General features: G+C 43.4%; 1 protein-coding gene across 1 annotated transcript in view; it reads left to right on the top strand.

The window, feature by feature from the left end:
* The first annotated feature begins 5,091 nt into the window (after positions 1–5,091).
* Positions 5,092–20,093, top strand: part of dact1 (dishevelled binding antagonist of beta catenin 1) — a 33,819-nt gene continuing 18,817 nt past the window's right edge. Inside the window, exons 1-3 of the mRNA XM_008120296.3 lie at positions 5,092–5,434; positions 16,890–17,022; positions 19,393–19,548. Of these exons, the coding sequence (XP_008118503.1) occupies positions 5,177–5,434; positions 16,890–17,022; positions 19,393–19,548 (547 nt within the window). The 5' untranslated portion in view covers positions 5,092–5,176. The remainder of the gene's footprint in view (positions 5,435–16,889; positions 17,023–19,392; positions 19,549–20,093) is intronic.

The raw sequence follows: 20,093 nt of genomic DNA, 5'->3' as shown, positions 1-20,093 counted from the left end.
CTTGATGAAGCCTTCTGTCAACAGCTGACCAAACAGGCACAAAGAAGAGATATAGTAGTCATGGGCGATTTCAATTATCCCGATATCTGCTGGAAAACAAACTCAGCCAAGAGTACAAAGTCCAACAAATTCCTCACTTGCCTTGCAGATAATTTTATGGTCCAGAAGGTAGAAGAGGCAACAAGGGGATCAGCAACTCTTGATCTAATCTTAACAAATGTGGAAGACCTGATCAATACAGTTGAAGTGGTTGGATCCTTAGGGGCAAGTGACCATGTGCTCCTGCAGTTTGCAATACAAAGGAATGCTGAAACTAAGACAAGTCAAACACGCATTCTGGACTTTAAGAGAGCTGACTTCCAAAAAATGAAGGAATTACTGAGCGGCATTCCATGGACGCCGATATTAAAAAACAAGGGAGTTAAGGATGGATGGGAGTTTTTCAAAAGTGAAATACTCAAGGCGCAAATACAAACAGTGCCAACAAAGAAGAAAAATAAGACAAGTGCAAAGAAGCCAGAATGGATGTCCAAAGAACTTCTAACTGAGCTAAAGCTCAAAAGTGACATGCACAAGAAGTGGAAAAGGGGAGAAATCACCAAAGAAGAATTCAAACGTATAGCCAACACCTGTAGGGAAAAGGTTCGCAAGGCTAAAGCGCAAAATGAGCTCAGGCTTGCCAGGGACATAAAAAACAACAAAAAAGGCTTTTTTGCTTACGTTGGTAGAAAAAGGAAGAAAAAGGAGGCGATAGGGCCATTGCAAGGAGAAGATGGGGTGATGGCGACAGGGGACAGGGAAAAGGCAGAACTACTTAATGCCTTCTTTGCCTCGGTCTTCTCAGAAAAAGAAAGCCATCTTCAACCTCAGCAACACGGAATGGACGAAGGATTGGGGGAAATCCAACCCCAAATAGGGAAACAAGTTGTCCAGGAACACTTGGCCTCTCTAAACGAATTCAAGTCCCCAGGGCCAGATCAGCTACACCCAAGAGTACTGAAGGAACTAGCGGAAGTTATTTCAGAACCACTGGCAATTATCTTCGAGAGTTCTTGGAGAACGGGAGAAGTCCCAGCAGATTGGAGGAGGGCGAATGTGGTCCCTATCTTCAAGAAGGGAAAAAAGAACGACCCAAACAATTACCGTCCGGTCAGCCTCACATCAATACCAGGCAAAATTCTGGAAAAGATCATTAAGGAAGTGGTCTGCGAACACTTAGAAACAAATGCGGTCATTGCTAATAGTCAACACGGATTTACCAAAAACAAGTCATGCCAGACTAATCTGATCTCTTTTTTCGATAGAGTTACGAGTTGGGTCGATACAGGGAATGCTGTGGATGTAGCGTACCTGGATTTCAGTAAAGCCTTCGACAAAGTCCCCCACGACCTTCTGGCAAACAAACTAGTAAAATGTGGGCTAGACAAAACGACGGTTAGGTGGATCTGTAATTGGCTAAGCGAACGAACCCAAAGGGTGCTCACCAATGCGTCGTCTTCATCATGGAAAGAAGTGACAAGTGGAGTGCCGCAGGGCTCCGTCCTGGGCCCGGTTCTGTTCAACATCTTTATTAACGACTTAGACGAAGGGTTAGAAGGCACGATCATCAAGTTTGCAGACGACACAAAACTGGGAGGGATAGCTAACACTCCAGAAGACAGGAGCAGAATTCAAAACGATCTTGACAGACTAGAGAGATGGGCCAAAACTAACAAAATGAAGTTCAACAGGGACAAATGCAAGATACTTCACTTCGGCAGAAAAAATGGAAATCAAAGATACAGAATGGGGGACGCCTGGCTTGACAGCAGTGTGTGCGAAAAAGACCTTGGAGTCCTCGTGGACAACAAGTTAAACATGAGCCAACAATGTGATGCGGCTGCTAAAAATGCCAATGGGATTCTGGCCTGCATCAATAGGGGAATAGCGTCTAGATCCAGGGAAGTTATGCTCCCCCTCTATTCTGCCTTGGTCAGACCACACCTGGAATACTGTGTCCAATTTTGGGCACCACAGTTGAAGGGAGATGTTGACAAGCTGGAAAGCGTCCAGAGGAGGGCGACTAAAATGATTAAGGGTCTGGAGAACAAGCCCTATGAGGAGCGGCTTAAAGAGCTGGGCATGTTTAGCCTGCAGAAGAGAAGGCTGAGAGGAGACATGATAGCCATGTACAAATACGTGAAGGGAAGTCATAGGGAAGAGGGAGCAAGCTTGTTTTCTGCTGCCCTGCAGACTAGGACACGGAACAATGGCTTCAAACTACAGGAAAGGAGATTCCACCTGAACATCAGGAAGAACTTCCTCACTGTGAGAGCTGTTCGACAGTGGAACTCTCTCCCCGGGGCCGTGGTGGAGGCTCCTTCTTTGGAGGCTTTTAAGCAGAGGCTGGATGGCCATCTGTCGGGGGTGCTTTGAATGCGATTTCCTGCTTCTTAGCAGGGGGTTGGACTAGATGGCCCATGTGGTCTCTTCCAACTCTACTATTCTATGATTCTATGATTCTATGATTCTATAATACAGTAGAGTCTCACTTATCCAAGCTAAACAGGCTGGCAGAAGCTTGGATAAGCGAATATCTTGGATAATAAGGAGGGATTAAGGAAAAGCCTATTAAACATCAAATTAGGTTATGATTTTACAAATTAAGCACCAAAACATCATGTTATACAACAAATTTGACAGAAAAAGTAGTTCAATACACAGTAATGTTCTGTTGTAATTACTGTATCTACGAATTTAGCACCAAAATATCATGATATATTGAAAACATTGACTACAAAAATGCCTTGGATAATCCAGAACGTCGGATAAGCGAGTGTTGGATAAGTGAGACTCTACTGTACATATAATATTGCTAATATAATGTAATGCAATATAATATTAATAATTATACAACATAATAATATTGATTATATATTATATATTACATGTAATATTACTAATAATATTACAGTATAGTGGTATAGTACAGTATAGTAATATATAATGCTAATATTGTGCTATGCTAATAATATAATATATTGTATGTACATATAATTTGTAAGCCGCTCTGAGTCCCCTTCGGGGTGAGAAGGTCAGGATATAAATTATTAAATAATGAAGAGTATTGTCGAAGGCTTTCATGGCCAGAATCACTGAGTTGCTGTGAGTCTTTCAGGCTGTATGGCCATGTTCCAGAAGCTTTCTCTCCTGACGTTTCGCCCACATCTATGGCAGGCATCCTCAGAGGTTGTGAGATATATTGGAAACTAGGTAAGGGAGGTTTATGTATCTGTGGAAGGTCCAGGGTGGAAGAATGAACTCTTGTCTGTTGGAGGCAGGTGTGGATGTTGTAATCAATCACCTTGATTAGCATTTGATGGCCCTCTGGCGCCATGGAGAAGAAGAACTCAACAAATTCCTGGACCACCTCAACAGCATCCACCCAAACATCCAATTCACCATGGAAAAATAAAATGAAGGAAAACTGCCATTTCTAGATGTTCTGGTCATCCGCAAACCCAATCAACAATTGGGCCACACAGTCTACAGAAAACCTATACACACTGATAGATACGTACATAAAAACCCCAACCATCACCCAAGTCAAATAAAGAAGCACAATTAAAGCCCTGGCAGACCGTGCACAACGAATCTGTGAACCTCACCTCCTCCAAGGTGAATGGAACATGAAAGACACTGCAGACTCACTCAACCAGAGAAATAAGCCATAACAGAGCACTTGATGAACCAACCTGGACACAGCATATTATTTGAAAACACAGAAATGCTGGACCACTCCATCAACCTCCATGTCAGGCGACAAGCATGTGGACAATCTCAACAGAAAGGAGGAAACTAGGAAAATGAACACAATCTGGCTACCAGTATTTAAAAAACTCTAAAATCAGAACAGTAAGTAAGGAATAACACTCTGAAAAAAGGGGAATTCCAGACATGAAACAATCAGGGCCAGCTAACATCTCCAAACAAAGGATTCCCCCAACAGAAAGAAGCTGGCAAGACCTTTGATGCTAATCAAGGTGATTAGCAGACAACAGACAAGAGTTCTTTCTCTCACCCTGGACCTTTCACGGATATATAAATCTTCCTTGTTTAGTTTTTCCAATATACCTCACAACCTCTGAGGATGTCTGGCATAGATGTGGGCGAAGCGTCAGGAGAGAATGCTTCTGGAACATGGCCATACAGTCCAGAAAACTCACAACAACCCTGAACACAATATGGCAACCAGTATTTAAAAAAACGTCCAAAATCAGGAGAGTAAATAAAGAACTACACCCTGAAAAGTAAATAAAGAACAACACCCTGAAAACAAGAGAGTAAATAAAGAACAACACCCTGAAAACAAGAGAAAAACATGAAACAATCAGAGCCAGCTAACACTTCCAAACAAAGGATTCTCCAAGGCAGGAAGAAGCCAGTCCTTGAGGTTACAAGGCCATCAAATGCTAATCAAGGTGATTAATTACAACAACCACACCTGCCACAAACAGAGAAGAGTTCTTTCTCCCACCCTGGACTTTACACAGATATATAAACCTCCCTTGCCTAGTTTCCAACATACTCACAACCTCTGTAGAAGCCTGGCACAGATGTGGGCGAAACGTCAGGAGAGAATGCTTCTGGATCATGGCCACATAGCCCGAAAGACATACAACAATCCTGTGATCCGGGCCATGAAAGACTTCGACAACCCATACAGCCCGAAAGACTCACAGCAACCCAATGAAGAGGAGGCTTGGCTTCCCATAGGTAAAGGTAAAGGTTTCCCCTGACGTTAAGTCCAGTCATGTCTAACTCTGGGAATTGGTGCTCATCTCCATTTCTAAGCCGAAGAGCCGGCGTTGTTCATAGACACCTCCAAGGTCATGTGGCCGGCATGACTGCATGGCTTCCTATGGACCAGTTGAATTCAGGAGCGAGTAGTGGGCGGGGAAAAGGTAATAATAGGCGGGGCCAAGGGAGGAGCTTTGGCTCTCCCCAACCAGTAGACGCAGGAAGAAGAAGAAGTGGGCGTGACCAGGTCTGGAGTGGGTGGAGCCAAGGGAGGAGCCTCGGCTTCCCCGAGAGAAACTGCATCAGTCGACTAGCGGCAGCCGAGGAGGAAGGATCGAGCGCGCTGCTGGTACTGTCCTGCTTCCTCGAAGGCTGGCGAGGAGCCACCGCAGCCGGGATGAAGGCGGCTCCAGAGGCGGAGGCCTTGGAGCGGGCCCGGACTCGAGAGCGCCTGGAGGCCACGTTAGCCGGCTTGGCGGAGCTGTCTTTCCTCCGGCGGCGGCAGGAGCTGCGCGTCCAGCGGTGGATGCCTGCCGCGTTGCCCGCCCAGGAGGCGCCCTCGCCGGCTGCGAATGCAGAAGGAGCCGCTGCCGCGCCGCGGAGCTTGGAGGAGCAGTTCTTGGAGGAGAACATCCTCCTCTTAAGGAGGCAGCTGGTGAGCCAGGCCTGGGCCAACTTGGGCCCTCCGGGTGTTTTGGACTACAACTCCCACAATTCCTAACAGCCTACCGGCTGTTAGGAATTGTGTGAGTTGTAGTCCAAAACACCCGGAGGGCCAAAGTTAATAATAATAATGCGATTTTGGAAATGGTTTTGTAACTTGGGAGTTTTTATTACTGGGATTTATAGTTCTGAAGATCATTCAGAACTCTACCAATAATGGAATTGAACCAAACTTGACACACAGAACATAAAATCCTGGAAGGCTTTGGTGGGCATTGACCTTGATTTTGGGAGTTGTAGTTCACCTACATCCAGAGAGCCTTGGCCAATAGATACTCAAAGATTGATTACTGAAAAGCATGACATTTTCCTCCTTTGATGGATGTGTTGAATGGTCCTGGGATTTCTGTGTTTCAAGGATGCCGGATGCTTTGTGTTTGCAAAAAAAGGATGCGTCAACTGGCTTGTCCTTGCTGCATGCACCAAAACTGGGATTTAATAGACTTACATGGAACCTAGAGGTATTTAGGGGACAATGGGGGTCATTTTTCCCTGCAGAAATCCCCGCCAAGTGGGTGGAGAGTTGCATTGCCTTCGCTTTCAGCCACGACGAAGCAATGCTTTTCTGCAGTGTTCTTGAAAGCATTGGCAGGCAAGGGTTTGAGCTGCGGGGAAACAGAGAAAAATCAAGGTCAGGCTGGGCTGATTTATTTGGCTGAAAGTGTTGTATGTCAGCACTGCTTTTTGCAATGATAGGTTTTTTTTTAAATAGGTTCCAGAACCTGTGGATACTGAGACCCGTAGATACTGAGACCCGTAGATACTGAGACCCGTAGATATTGAGACCTGTGGATATTGAGACCTGTGGATACTGAGACCCGTAGATATTGAGACCTGTGGATACTGAGACCCATAGATACTGAGACCCATGGATACTGAGACCAATAGATACTGAGACCCGTGGATACTGAGACCCATAGATACTGAGACCCTTGGATACTGAGACCCGTGGATACTGAGACCCGTGAATGCCAAATCCCATGATATCTCCTGTGGGCCAAATGTTTTGGGAGGATAGATAGGACTTTCTCACCCCGTTTCATTTCTATCTTGAGTCTCATTCTCTTTTGCAAGATCACAGAATCATAACATTGGGTTGTTGTATGTTTTCCGGGCTGTATGGCCATGTTCCTGAAGCATTCCCTCCTGACGTTTCGCCCACATCTATGGCAGGCATCCTCAGAGGTTGTGAGGTATATACCTCCATACCTCTGAAGATGCCTGCCATAGATGTAGGCGAAATGTCAGGAGAGAATGCTTCAGGAACATGGAGGTATACCTCACAACCTCTGAGGATGCCTGCCATAGATGTGGGCGAAATGTCAGGAGAGAATGCTTCAGGAACATGGCCATACAGCCCGGGAAACATACAACAGTCCTGTGAAAACCTTCGACAACACAATCATAACATTGGAAGAGCAATCCAAAATCAATCCAGTCCGACCCCATTCTGCCATGCAGGACAAGGCAACAGTCAAAGCCCTCCCGACAAATGACCATACAGCTTCTGCTTAAAAATCTCCACCCACTATTGCACTGTCAAACAACTCTTACTTTGTGTTGTCGGAGGCTTTCATGGCCGGGATCACAGGGTTGTTGTATGTCTTTTGGGCTGTGTGGCCATGTTCCAGAAGTATTCTCTCCTGACGTTTCGCCCACATCTATATCATTATCAGGCATCCTCAGAGGTTGTGAGGTCTGTTGGAAACTTAGCAAGTGGGGTTGATATACAGTAGAATATCGCTTATCCAAGCTAAACGGGCCGGCAGAACCTTGGATAAGCGAATATCTTGGATAATAAGGAGGGATTAAGGAGAAGCCTATTAAACATCAAATTAGGTTATGATTTTACAAATTAAGCACCAAAACATCATGTTATACAACAAATCTGACAGAAAAAGTTGTTCAATACGCAGTAATGTTATTTTGTAATTACTGTATTTACCAATTTAGCACCAAAATATCACGATGTGTTGAAAACATTGACTACAAAAATGCGTTGGATAATCCAGAACGTTGGATAAGCGAGTGTTGGATAAGTGAGACTCTACTGTATGTGTGTGTGTGTGTATATATATATATATATATATATATATATATATATATATCTGTGGAATAATGTCCAGGGTGGGAGAAAGAACTATTATCTGTTGGAGGCAAGTGTGAATGTTGCAGTTGTCCAGCTTGATTAGCCTTGAATGGCCTTGCAGCTTCAAAGCCTGGCTGCTCCCTGCCTGGGGGAATCCTTTGTTGGGATTCTCCCAGGAAACTCTTACTTTCTTGCTGTTTCTTTAATTTGAATCCTTTGGAAGAGATCCCCAAAGGCCATCTAGTCCAACCTCCTGCTGTACAGGAAGGCACAATCCAAGCACTCCCAACAGATGGTCATACAGCCTCTGCTTAAAAACCTCCAGAGGGGAACCCACCCAACTCCGAGGCAAACCTATTTCACTACTAAACAACTCTTACCATCAGGACATTCTTCCTAATGTGGAATCTCTTTTTCTAGTCTCTGGAGCAGCAGAAAACAAGCATTTTCCTGCTTCCAAATGACATATTTAAACATGCCTATCAAGTCCCTTCTCATTCTCCCACTGATTTGCACACCCCTACCCATTCTGCCCTGTCTGGGCTTCCTATCAATAGGGGTTTGTACGGAAACACGTTCAGGGAGAAGGTTGGTTCTGTTGCTCTCATTTTTTTATATAAAAAGGAAGGATTGTGGTAGCGACAGCAACAGCAGACTGTTCACGAGTTCCTTGCCAAAGAGGTCTGAGTTCCCTGTTAAGGGCGACGCTTCAGTGCTAGCAGAAATACAGTTTCAGCAAAATTCGGTGATGCACAAATAATAAAATACTGCAGACAGAAACCCAGCACAATCACTATGCTTTGTGTTTTATTTGTGTCTACAGCAGGCATGGGCAAACTTGGGCCCTCCGGGTGTTTTGGACTTCAACTCCCACAATTCCTAACAGCCGGTAGGCTGTTAGGAATTGTGGGAGTTGAAGTCCAAAACACCCGGAGGGCCCAAGTTTGCCCCACTGCAATCTCCCAACATGGTTACAACGGACAGATAATATATAGGTAAAGAAAGGTAAAGGTTAAAATAATTGCACATAACAAAAAGTGACATTAATACTAATACAATGCAGCTTGAAAATTCGTGGTTTTAAAATTAACTAGAGATTCTTAGAACTTATTCATCAAATCCACAAATGTCATCAAATTTGCAAAAGTGAAACCTGTAAATGTAGCTTTGTGGGAGTGGCGTACTTTGGTTGACAAGGAGCCATGGTGGCGCAGTGGGTTAAACCCATGTGCCGGCAGAACTGCTGACCTGAAGGTTGGTGGTTTGAATCTGTGAGATGGGGTGAGCTCCCGCCTGTCAGCCCCAGCTTCCACGTGTTGACATGAAAAAAGCTTCCCACAGGATGGTAACACATCTGGGCAACATCCTTGCAGACTGCCAATTCCCTCACACCAGAAGTGACTCTCAATTTGCCTCTAACATGATAAAAAACTTTGAGTGATAGCACTATGCAACTTTTTTTTATATGTGTGGCCAAACACATTTTGGACTAGCAACTCGTTTTGCACATGGTCTTGTACATTTGTGCTGACAGCAGAGTGTCCTATTGCTTGGATGATGCAGACTAGGCTAAATGTGCCTTACGATTAGAGTGGCCAATTCAGGGCCATCCCAGGCCAAAACCCGAGATCAAGTGCTGGCTACTTGTAATATCATTACTTATCATGTGCCAAGTATCAGCAACAGTTGCTTATGGCTTGTCTTTCAAGGGAAGACAGAGGGGAAGAACCTTTCTTTTCCTGTTTCAAAATTGAGACAGCTAAAGGGTCTATTTCCAAAACAAAACGTGGGGATTATGCATTCTTGCTTTCATAGGGAAATAGGATAAGGAGCATTTAATGTACTGCAGAGAAGCTACACTTGCTTGGTTGTAAGAAGCAGAGGTTTCAATGGGAAGTGTGAGCCTGCTTTGGGCTGATGAGAGAGTCAAGTTATTGCGTGTTCCTGTTGTTGTTGTTGTGTGCCTTTCAGACTTCGGGCAAACCTAAGTCTAAACTTTAGAGCAGGGGTCCCCAAACTACGGCCCGCGGGCCACATGCGGCCCATCAAAGCCGTTTATCCGGCCCCATGGCACAAAGGCAGGAGGCGGTTGGACTAAATGGCCCAAGGGTTCTCTTCCAACCCTCTTTTATTATTATTATTTATTATTATTAACATTGAGGCTGGGAGGCCATCTATCAGGAGTGCTTTGCTTGTGCTTTTGGTGCACAAAGGCAGAAGGGGGTTGGACTAAATGGCCCAAGGGGTCTCTTCCAACCCTCATTATTATTATTATTATTATTATTATTATTATTATTATTATTAACATTGAGGGTGGGAGGCCATCTATCAGGAGTGCTTTCCTTGTGCTTTTGGTGCACAAAGGCAGAAGGGGGTTGGACTAAATGGCCCAAGGGGTCTCTTCCAACCCTCTTTTATTATTATTATTATTATTATTATTATTATTATTATTATTAATATGGAGGCTGGGAGGCCATCTATCAGGAGTGCTTTGCTTGTGCTTTTGGTGCACAAAGGCAGGAGGCGGTTGGACTAAATGGCCCAAGGATTCTCTTCCAACCTTCTTTTATTATTATTATTATTATTATTATTATTATTATTATTATTATTATTAACATGTAGGCTGGGAGGCCATCTATCAGGAGTGCTTTGATTGTGCTTTGGTGGGAAGGTAACAGCACTCCATGCAGTCATGCCAGCCACATGACCTTGGAGATGTCTACGGACAATGCCGGCTCTTCGGCTTAGAAATGGAGATGAGCACCAACCCCCAGAGTCGGACACGACTGGACTTAATGTCAGGGGAAAACCTTTACCTTATTCTTAAAGAAAAATCCCAAAAGATGTCCATGTTTTGCTCAAAACCCAATAGGTTTGTGTTTATGACTCCTACTCACCTTTATAGAAAGTGGAAATATTACTTAATTGTGTAGCTCCATACTAACCTTTCTGAGTTGTGGGATTTAGGGCGGGCAGACTTCAGATTGATATAATTGGTCTGAAAGGGCTCCCGATGTTACAAAGAACTCCTGACTCTCTAAATCGTTGACATCTCAAGGGACTTGGTGAAGAACTTGCCTCAAAAGAAGTGAAGAACTCATTTTCCCAGAGGCACTTTATTGCAGTCCTGTATCTCCAGATGTAAACGTGGTCAGGGATGGTTCTTGCCCTCCCTTCCAACACTTTGACTCCATGATACTGTGATCTCAGAGTGGTGAATTTTCATGTTCAGTCCCAGTTTCTAGAGAGCTATCCAAGGTATTGAAACCTATTCTGCCTAAAATGGGTTCAGCACCTTGGATTTGTTGTTGTGTTCCTCCAAGTCAGACCTGTACAACGAAGGATGAGTAAGGGGCTGGAATTAGATTGGCTAAGCCTCTTGGGGCTGCAAATAGGTTTTAGCACCTCAGCCTTCCAAGTGAGGTAGAATTGATGACTAACTAGGGTTAGTGTTGTTGGCGTGTGCCTTCAAGTTGTTTCAGAGTTTTCTCATCAAGATTTATTCAGAGGGGATTGGTGTTTGTCTTCCTCTGAGGCTGAGAGATTATGACTGGCCTATAATCACCTAGTGGGTTCAGAGAGACCTTCCCAGATTCAAACCACGACACCATCTATCTATATATATAAAAGAGTGATGGCATCACGGCGACCAACAAAACTACAGGCCCCCCAACCTCAAAATTTGACAACACAACCCATCATTCACGGCTCTAGGTTGATACAACAAAAAGAAAAGAAAAATAAAGTCCTAATTACAGGGAGAGGAATAATAGTTTTTATCCAATTGCTGCCAGTTGGAAGGCTAAGCTCTGCCCACTTGGTCTCCTAGCAAACCTACTCAGCCCAGGGGACAGGCACAGTTAGGCCTCACTTAGGCCTCTTCCACAGATTATCAGATTTTAACTGGATTATATGGCAGTGTAGACTCAAGGCCCTTCCACATCTATATATAACCCATTTAGAATCTTATATTATCTGCTTTGAACTGGATTATCTTGACTCCACACTGCCATATAATCCACTTCAGTGTGCATACTAAACATAAACAGCCATACAACAGACATTCAATACCACCACTACCTCAACAATTTCTCACCAACACCACCAGACAACGCCACAGCAACGCATGGCCGGGCACAGCTAGTACTTTCTGAATTTCTTTCCTCTTTTTCCTACTTACCTTTCATTCTTTCCTTCCCTTTTCCTTCCTCTGAGAGAGTGTGACTTGCCCAAGACCTATGGAACACCCTCCCAAATGAAATTAGACAGGCTCCCTCCCTCCTGTCTTTCCGAAAAAGAATGAAAACATGGTTATGGGACCAGGCCTTTGAGCAAGAGTAGCGGTAGAAATGAGATACGATTATTATACGACTCACTGATTGCCCCCACTTGAACTTGAAACGCGCCTGAATGTATATTTATATGTATAACTATGTAGGTTTTTTTTAATGTAAGCTCTCAATTTTAATGTAATTTTTAATCTGATTGGATTTTTAAATGTGATATAAATTGTTTTAATGTATATGTTCATGTTGTAAGCCGCCCTGAGTCCCCTGAGGGGTGAGAAGGGCAGGCTAGAAATGATGTAATAAATAAAAAATAAATAAATAAGGCCACTCTATGGGTTTCTATGACTGAGCAGGGATTTGAACCCTGGTCTCCAGAGTTTCTAGTCCAACACTCAAAACATTATCCCACACCTTTTTCCTTGGAAAACTGCATTAAAATTCAGACTAAAGCCTGAAATGGATTCACAGCCCAAGTGGCATAGAGGCCATCAACATCCACTGATGGCAGTGGTTCTTAATCTTCCTAATACAGTTCCTTGTGTTGTGGTGACCCCCAACCATAAAATTATTTTCGTTGCTACTTCAGAACTGTAATTTTGCTACTGTTATGAATTGTAAATATCTGATATGCAGGATGTATTTTCATTCACTGGACCAAATTTGGCACAAATACCCAATATGTCCAAATTTGAATATTGGTGGTATTGGAAGGGTGTTGATTTTGCCATTTGTGAGTTGTAGTTGTTGAGATGTATAGTTCACCTACAAAGAGCATTCTGAACTCCACCAATGACAAAACTTCAATGACCAAGAGAAAATATTGGAAAGGTTTAGTGGGCATTGGCCTTGAGTTTTGGAGTTGAGGTTCACCTACATCCAGAGAGCACTGTGGGCTCAAACAATGATGGATCTGGACCAAATTTGGCACAGACGGAAAGACTTTCAGGTTTCTCTGCCAAAGGGGTTCCATCAGAAATATGTGTTTTCTGATGGTTTGATGCCCCCTTGCAACCCCCCCCCCCCCCAGGAGCCCCGACCCCCTGGTTGAGAACCACTGGCTTATAGTATTAGCCTTGCAAGCAAAGGAGTCTTTACAAAAGCGGATAAACAAAGAGATAGAACCTATTTTGGAACAATTGGGATGTTATATATAAATCCTTGCACACTGCGTGGCAATATGTAGCCTTGAATTTGCAATGATATATGATAGAGGTCACCAAACATCATCACCATGGCATATGCCCATGCAATTTAGAGGTATTTAAGTGGCCTTGGGCTGTGTGAATTGCCTTTGAATCACAATATGCCAATAATAAGCAAATGTCTCAGCATCACCCGATGGCACCTCTGCCGGTTAATGAATTTCTTCTTCTTCTTTTTCTGAGCAGAAACACCTTCTGGAAGGCAGAGCAGTGAAACCGTGCAAGGCGCAAAGCAAATTGTGTAGAAAAAGCCTTCTCCAACGGGTTGGCTGATGGATAGAGATAATTATAAGATTCAGCAGGAAAAGTGATTGCTCTGACCCGAGGGTTAATGAGCTTATTTTAAACTCCTTCTTTGTAGCGGTTTGCATCAAGAATACCTTTGCAAAACTGCTTGTTATTTCAAGAAAGCAATGCATTAGTATAATTGAGGGTAGAGAAGGGAATTACCAGGTGTCCTTCTCTTGCATCGATACAGCTCATACAATCCGATCTGCTCGCTTTATAAGGATATAGATCCTTTGTGTGTAAATGGAGAGTGGCATAACTGAATGCCTGCATTATAATATAAGGTTGAATGTCTACTTGAAATGCCCAGAAAATATATCTTTTAACTCTTTCAAAGGGCCCATCTACACTCTAGAATTAATGCAGTTTGACTTCACCTTAATGGCCATGGCTCAAGGCTGTGGAATCATTGGGTTTCTATCTTTACAAGGTCTGTTGCTTTCTCTGGCAGAGATTGATGGTGCTTCACCAAACTACAAATCCCAGGATTTCATAGCATTGACTCATGGCCATTAAAGTGGGGTCAAACTGCTTTAATTCCACAGTGTAGATTCACCCAAAGATTCTACACTGCCATATAATCCAGTTCAAATCAGATAATCTGTATTTTATAGGCCATTTTTCTATGTTTTTTTTTTTAATTGAAAGACATATTTTGGATGACAATGTCTTTTGTGGCCAAATTTGGTGTGATTTGGTTCAGTGGTTTTGTTGTACACCGATCATTACATTCTCCTCTGCCCCCTGATCTTCTAGGCAGATATAGCCGGTCAACATCACTGCGAGGGTGCAGTGAATGATGAATGGTCATGAGTTTTCTTGTTTTTCTGTCCAAATTGTCCAGTTCAGCCTGTGTCCAATTTATAATGCCAGCAGTATATCTTATGACAGGTATGGCCCTGGTGTTTATGGCCTTGATGGTGTTGCCTCCATTGAGTTTGCTTTTGAGAATTTTTCTGACCCTTTGTGTGTATTCTGACCATCTGTGTGGGCTCGGGCTGTGGCGCAGGCTGGAGAGCAAGCCAGCTGTAACCAGCTGCAATGAATCACTCTGAGTTCGAGGCCCGCTCGGAGCCTGTGTTTGTCTTGCCTTTGTTCTATGTTAAAAGGCATTGAATGTTTGCCTATATGTGTAATGTGATCCGCCCTGAGTCCCCTTCGGGGTGAGAAGGGCGGAATATAAATACTGCAAATAAATAAATAAATAAATAAATATTCTTTGCTGACCACAGTTTTCATATGTTCATACTTGATGTTGTTCAGCTGTAATATGCCCAGATATTTATAGGCCTCTGGCTGGTGACACCTTATTGTTTGGCCATTAGGCATATTTAATGATTTTAATGATTTTTTTTCAATGATTTTTTTCCCTTCAATGCTACTGTCGAACATTTGTCCAAACCAAACTCCATGCTGATATCAGTGCTAAAAATTCGGACAGTGTTAGTCAGAGACTGGATTTCAGTTTCCGTTTTCCCATACAGCTTCAGGTCATCCATGTACATCAGATGTGAAATTTTGTGAGATTTCTTAGGTGTTTGATAGCCGAGGTTTGTTTTTTGCAAGATTGTTGACAGAGGGATCATAGCAATAATGAAACGCAGAGGGGGCAATGAGTCTCCCTGGAAAATTCCTCTTCTGATGTTGACAAGTCCATAGCTTTCATTTCCAACATACAGTAGTTAAGTAGGTGCCACCTTGCCGTGGTGGGGTGGCTTAACTACTCCAGTGATGACTGAGAGCTGAGAGGTCTCAGCTGAGGAGTAGAACTAAGAGCACCTAACCCATTAGCATTATGGAGAATGAAACCAAACGAAGTCTGTACTGGCTCGGTTGTCGCCCAGGATAAAAAGGACCATGATGGATGCTGCTGATTCTGGACATCCATTGACACGTGGGCTATGGAATCAAAATGCAAATGAACAGTCACAGAAGCGGCAGAAATATACAATGCCAGAAAACTGCATTATTATTATTATTATTATTATCCCTTGCAGATATTGCACTATGAATGCAATAATCCCAAAACACATCTAGTCCTAAGCATCTTGATTAAGGGATCACCAACCTGTAATACAGTGGTTCTCAACCTCTGGGTCCCCAGATGGTTGAGACAACAAGGAATGACAACAAGGAATTCCCAAAATCCTCCAGCTATAACGGCCTATTTCCAAGCTTTGCAGTCCTGAAAAATGGAATTCTGGAAATTGCAGTATTTCTCCACTCCATAACAAACCACATTTCTGCTTTTTGATCAACTCAAGTTTTGTCTCCAGAACTGCTGAAACTATTATAGCAGTGGTTCTCAACCTCTGGGTCCCCAGATGTTTTCGCCTTCAACTACCAGAAATCTAAACCGATTGGGATTTCTGGGAGTTGTAGGCCAGAACACCTGGGGACCCACAGGTTGAGAACCACTGCTATAATAGTTTCAGCAGTTCTGGAGACAAAACTTGAGTTGATCAAAAAGCAGAAATGTGGTTTGTTATGGAGTGGAGAAATACTGCAATTTCCAGAATTCCATTTTTCAGGACTGCAAAGCTTGGAAATAGGCCGTTATAGCTGGAGGATTTTGGGAATTCCTTGTTGTCATTGCCATAAGTCAGTCTTGACTTAGGGGGAACCTGTGAATGAGATGCATCCAATCACCTTGCCATCGGCAACCCTGCTCAGGTCTTGCAGATACAGGGCAACCGTGACTTTCTTGATGGAGCCTCTTGATGGTGCTTTCCCTTTGTTCTTGAGGTCTTCTGCCATCCAAGCAATATTGCCTTTTCTAGTGAGTTGTCTTCTCCTAAAGCTGGCATGGGCCAACTTGGTCCTTCCAGGTGTTTTGGACTTCAACTCCCACCATTCCTAACAGCTTAAGCGGCTGAGAGGGAAAAGGAAGGGGCCTGAGGTTGTTAGGAATGGTGGGGGTTGAAGTCCAAAACACCTGGAGAGACCAAGTTGGCCCATGCCCGGCCTAAAGTATGACAGTCTTGGTTTATTCCCATTGATTTCCAGGCTTGATTTGCCTTTGATCTGTCTTTCTAGCAGTCCGTAAAACTCTTCTCTCGCACCACACTTCAAACAAAGTTGATTTTCTCCCTATCACCTTTCTTCTCTGTTTGGCTTCCGCAGCCATACATAGCAACGGGAAATATAATTGCCTGTACCTTCCTCAAAACGTTGATTGTTACAGTTAATTTGCTCTTCCTGGCTTGATCATGTCTTATTTAAACAGGCATTTGGTGCCTAATTGGCTGTGCAGATGGATTTCTTTAATGAGACTTCTGTGCTGCAATTCTGTCTTCACCGTTGTTGAATTTTTTGAAACTCTTTTACATTCTTGGCACTTTAATAGGATAGCTAATTTAATGTTGTTGTCTTTTTTAATGTTAATCGTCAGGTTTTTAGTCGTATCTTGTTTCAGCATTGCTGCAATCCATCTTGGGTCCCTGATCTGGAAAAAGATGGAGTTATAAATTAAATAAAACGAATGAATTGACAAGATTGTTTTCTTTTCTGTAATGGCAGAACTGCTTGAGAAGACGTGATGCAGGACTCTTGAACCAGCTGCAAGAACTGGACAAGCAGATCAGCGATTTGAGGCTGGATGTGGAGAAAACAGCAGATGAGCACCTTGAGACGGACAGCCGCCCCAGCTCAGGTGGGTGATTTATTGTGACTCCTTTGAGATATAGTTACCATTATTTTTTAGTCAGCTTTAGGATGTGTTTCTGCACCTGAATTCTGCAACTTTTTCATTTCGAGCATGGATGCCTCTCTGCATGTGAATTATGCATGTGGCACGTATTTCCCATGCCAATAAGATAATGCTCAAGATCCTGCAAGGTAGACTCCGGCAATACATGGAGCGAGAGTTGCCAGATGTCCAAGCTGGGTTCAGAAAAGGCAGAGGAATGAGAGACCAAATTGCCAACATCCATTGGATAATGGAGGAAGGCAGGGAGATTCAGAAAAACATCTATTTCTGTTTTATTGACTATTCTAAAGCCTTTGACTGTGTGGATCATAAATTGTGGCAAGTTCTTGGTGGTATGGGGATACCAAGTCACCTTGTCTGTCTCCTGAGAAATCTCTTTAACGACCAAGTAGCCACAGTAAGAACAGACCACAGAACAGACTGGTTCAAGATTGGGAAAGGAGTACGGCAGGGCTGTATCCTCTCACCCGACCTATTCAACTTGTATGCAGAACACATCATGCGACATGCGGGGCTTGATGAATCCAAGGCTGGAGTTAAAATTTCTGGAAGAAACATCAACAATCTTAGATATGCAGATGATACCACTCTGATGGCTGAAAGTGAGGAGGAGTTGAGGAGCCTTATCACCAAGGTGAAAGAAGAAAGTGCAAAAGCCGGGCTGCAGTTAAACATCAAGAAAACCAAGATCATGGCAACCAGATTGATAACTGGCGAATAGAAGGAGAAAACGTGGAGGCAGTGACAGACTTTGCATTTCTAGGTGTGAAGATCACTTCAGATGCAGACTGCAGCCAGGAAATCAGAAGACATTTACTTCTTGGGAGAAGAGCAATGGCCAACCTCGATAGAATAGTGAAGAGTAGAGACATCACACTGGCAACGAAGGTCCGCATAATTAAAGCAATGGTATTCCCCATAGTAACCTATGGATGCGAGCGCTGGACCATAAGGAAGGCTGAGCGAAGGAAGCGTCTCTTGAACTCTGGTGCTGGAGGAAAATGCTAAGAATGCCTTGGACCGCAAGAATATCCAACCAGTCCATCCTCCAGGAAATAATGCCTGGCTGCTCACTGGAGGGAAGGATATGAGAGGCAAAGCTGAAGTATTTTGGCCAGATCATGAGAAGACAGGAAAGCTTGGAGAAGATAATGATGCTGGGGAAAATGGAAGGAAAAAGGAAGAGGGGCCGACCAAGGACAAGATGGATGGATATTATCCTTGAAGTGACAGGCTTGACCTTGAAGGAGCTGGGGGTGGCAACAGCTGACAGGGAGCTCTGGTGTGGGCTGGTCCATGAGGTCACATAGAGTCGGAAGGAAGGAAGGAATAAACAACAAAAAAGCTGTTGGTATTAAGATTGCGAAAAAAACAAAAACAAAAACCATAATGCACACATGATCTGGCATCTTGTTAGTTATGCACATACAGCTATAAATCCAGTGCACACCTATACATGTCCATTTGTGGTTACTGTGGAGCTGGAGCTTGGTATTCCTCCCTCCGTATCCAATCTGAAGATTAGGAAGTAATTAAGTACTTGATTGTATATATTTTTTTAAAAAAATACAGTTCACCCTGTACAGTTCATGCTGGCGACATGACTTTGGAGTTGTCTATGGACAACGTCGGCTCTTCGGCTTAGAAATGGAGATGAGCACCAACCTCCAGAGTCGGTCACGACTGGACTTAACCTCAGGGGAAACCTTTACCTTTTAAAAAAAAGATAATTCTAAACAGGGCTTGAGAGGAGAGACATAGTATTGTTCACCCTGAGTTACATTTATGCTATACTGTGTGTTATAGTGACTTGGCCGCAGGGTGGTATCAAGTCGGAGACATACGCAGGTGTGACCAAACTTTACATTTGTATATGTATTTTTTTGATCATGCTGGATGGAGGAATTCATCACCTCCATCTGACATATCTCCCATCTCAAGTCGTGGGGTTATAAATAAATATAATAATCATAATAATGACAATACCTTCCAGCTACCAGGCTGGTCACTCCTTCCTAGACCCATTCATTGGTTGTGGACTTCTATAAATGGATGGTGAGGGGGCTCGTGTATTCACTTGCAACAGCTGTGGTATGTTTGTGTTTCTGCCCGAGAATGCCGTAGGATGTATTTCAGAGGAAGGAACTGGAAAAACCACCTCTGTGTATTCCTTGCCTAAGAAAATCCTAGGAAATGTATGGGGTCACAATAAATCAACATAAGACTTGAAGGCACCTGTATGTATGCATGGATATATATATATTTTGTCCTGACCTGATACAACATTAATGGATTCTCTTGCTGTTGCTTTAGGGTTTTATGAGCTGAGCGACGGCACTTCTGGGTCCCTCTCCAACTCCTCCAACTCTGTTTTCAGCGAGTGTTTGTCCAGCTGCCCCTCCAGCACCTGTTTCTGCAGCCCGTTGGATGCCTCCTTGAACAGCTCAGATGGACGCCCCAAGTCTGCAGGTAGGGCTGGAAATGGACAGACCGATACAGGAATCATTTAAGAGTATGGCTAACAGGCGTGCTCCTGTCACACGGACTTTTCCTAATACTCTAGAACAGGCATGGGTAAACTTTGGCCATCCAGGTGTTTTGGACTTCAACTCCCACAATTCCTAACAGCTGATATGGCCCAGGTTTGCCTATACCATTTGGACTACAATGGCCTAAACCAGGGGTCCTCAAACTTTTTAGGTGGAGGGCCGATTCATGGTCCCTCAGATTGTTGAGGGGCCGAATAATCATTTGAAAAAAAACAACAAAAAATGAACAAATTCCTATGCTCACTGCACATGTCTTATTTGTAGTGCCAAAAAACAAACAAACCCAGCAACAATTATTTATTTATTTGCTACATTTATACCCCACCATCTCTCAGCCCGAAGGGGACTCAGAGCAGCTTACAAGTTGTATGTACATACAATATATTATATTACTAACATAGCACAATATTAGCATTATATATTATTGTACTATACCATTATACCGCAATATTATTAGTAATTTAC

The sequence above is a fragment of the Anolis carolinensis genome, chromosome 1, assembly GCF_035594765.1.
Source record: "Anolis carolinensis isolate JA03-04 chromosome 1, rAnoCar3.1.pri, whole genome shotgun sequence".
In the NCBI taxonomy this organism is placed as follows: Eukaryota; Metazoa; Chordata; class Lepidosauria; order Squamata; family Dactyloidae; genus Anolis; species Anolis carolinensis.
The sequence above is the reverse complement of the archived record's forward strand: the minus strand, read 5'-3'. Positions and strand labels throughout refer to the sequence as shown.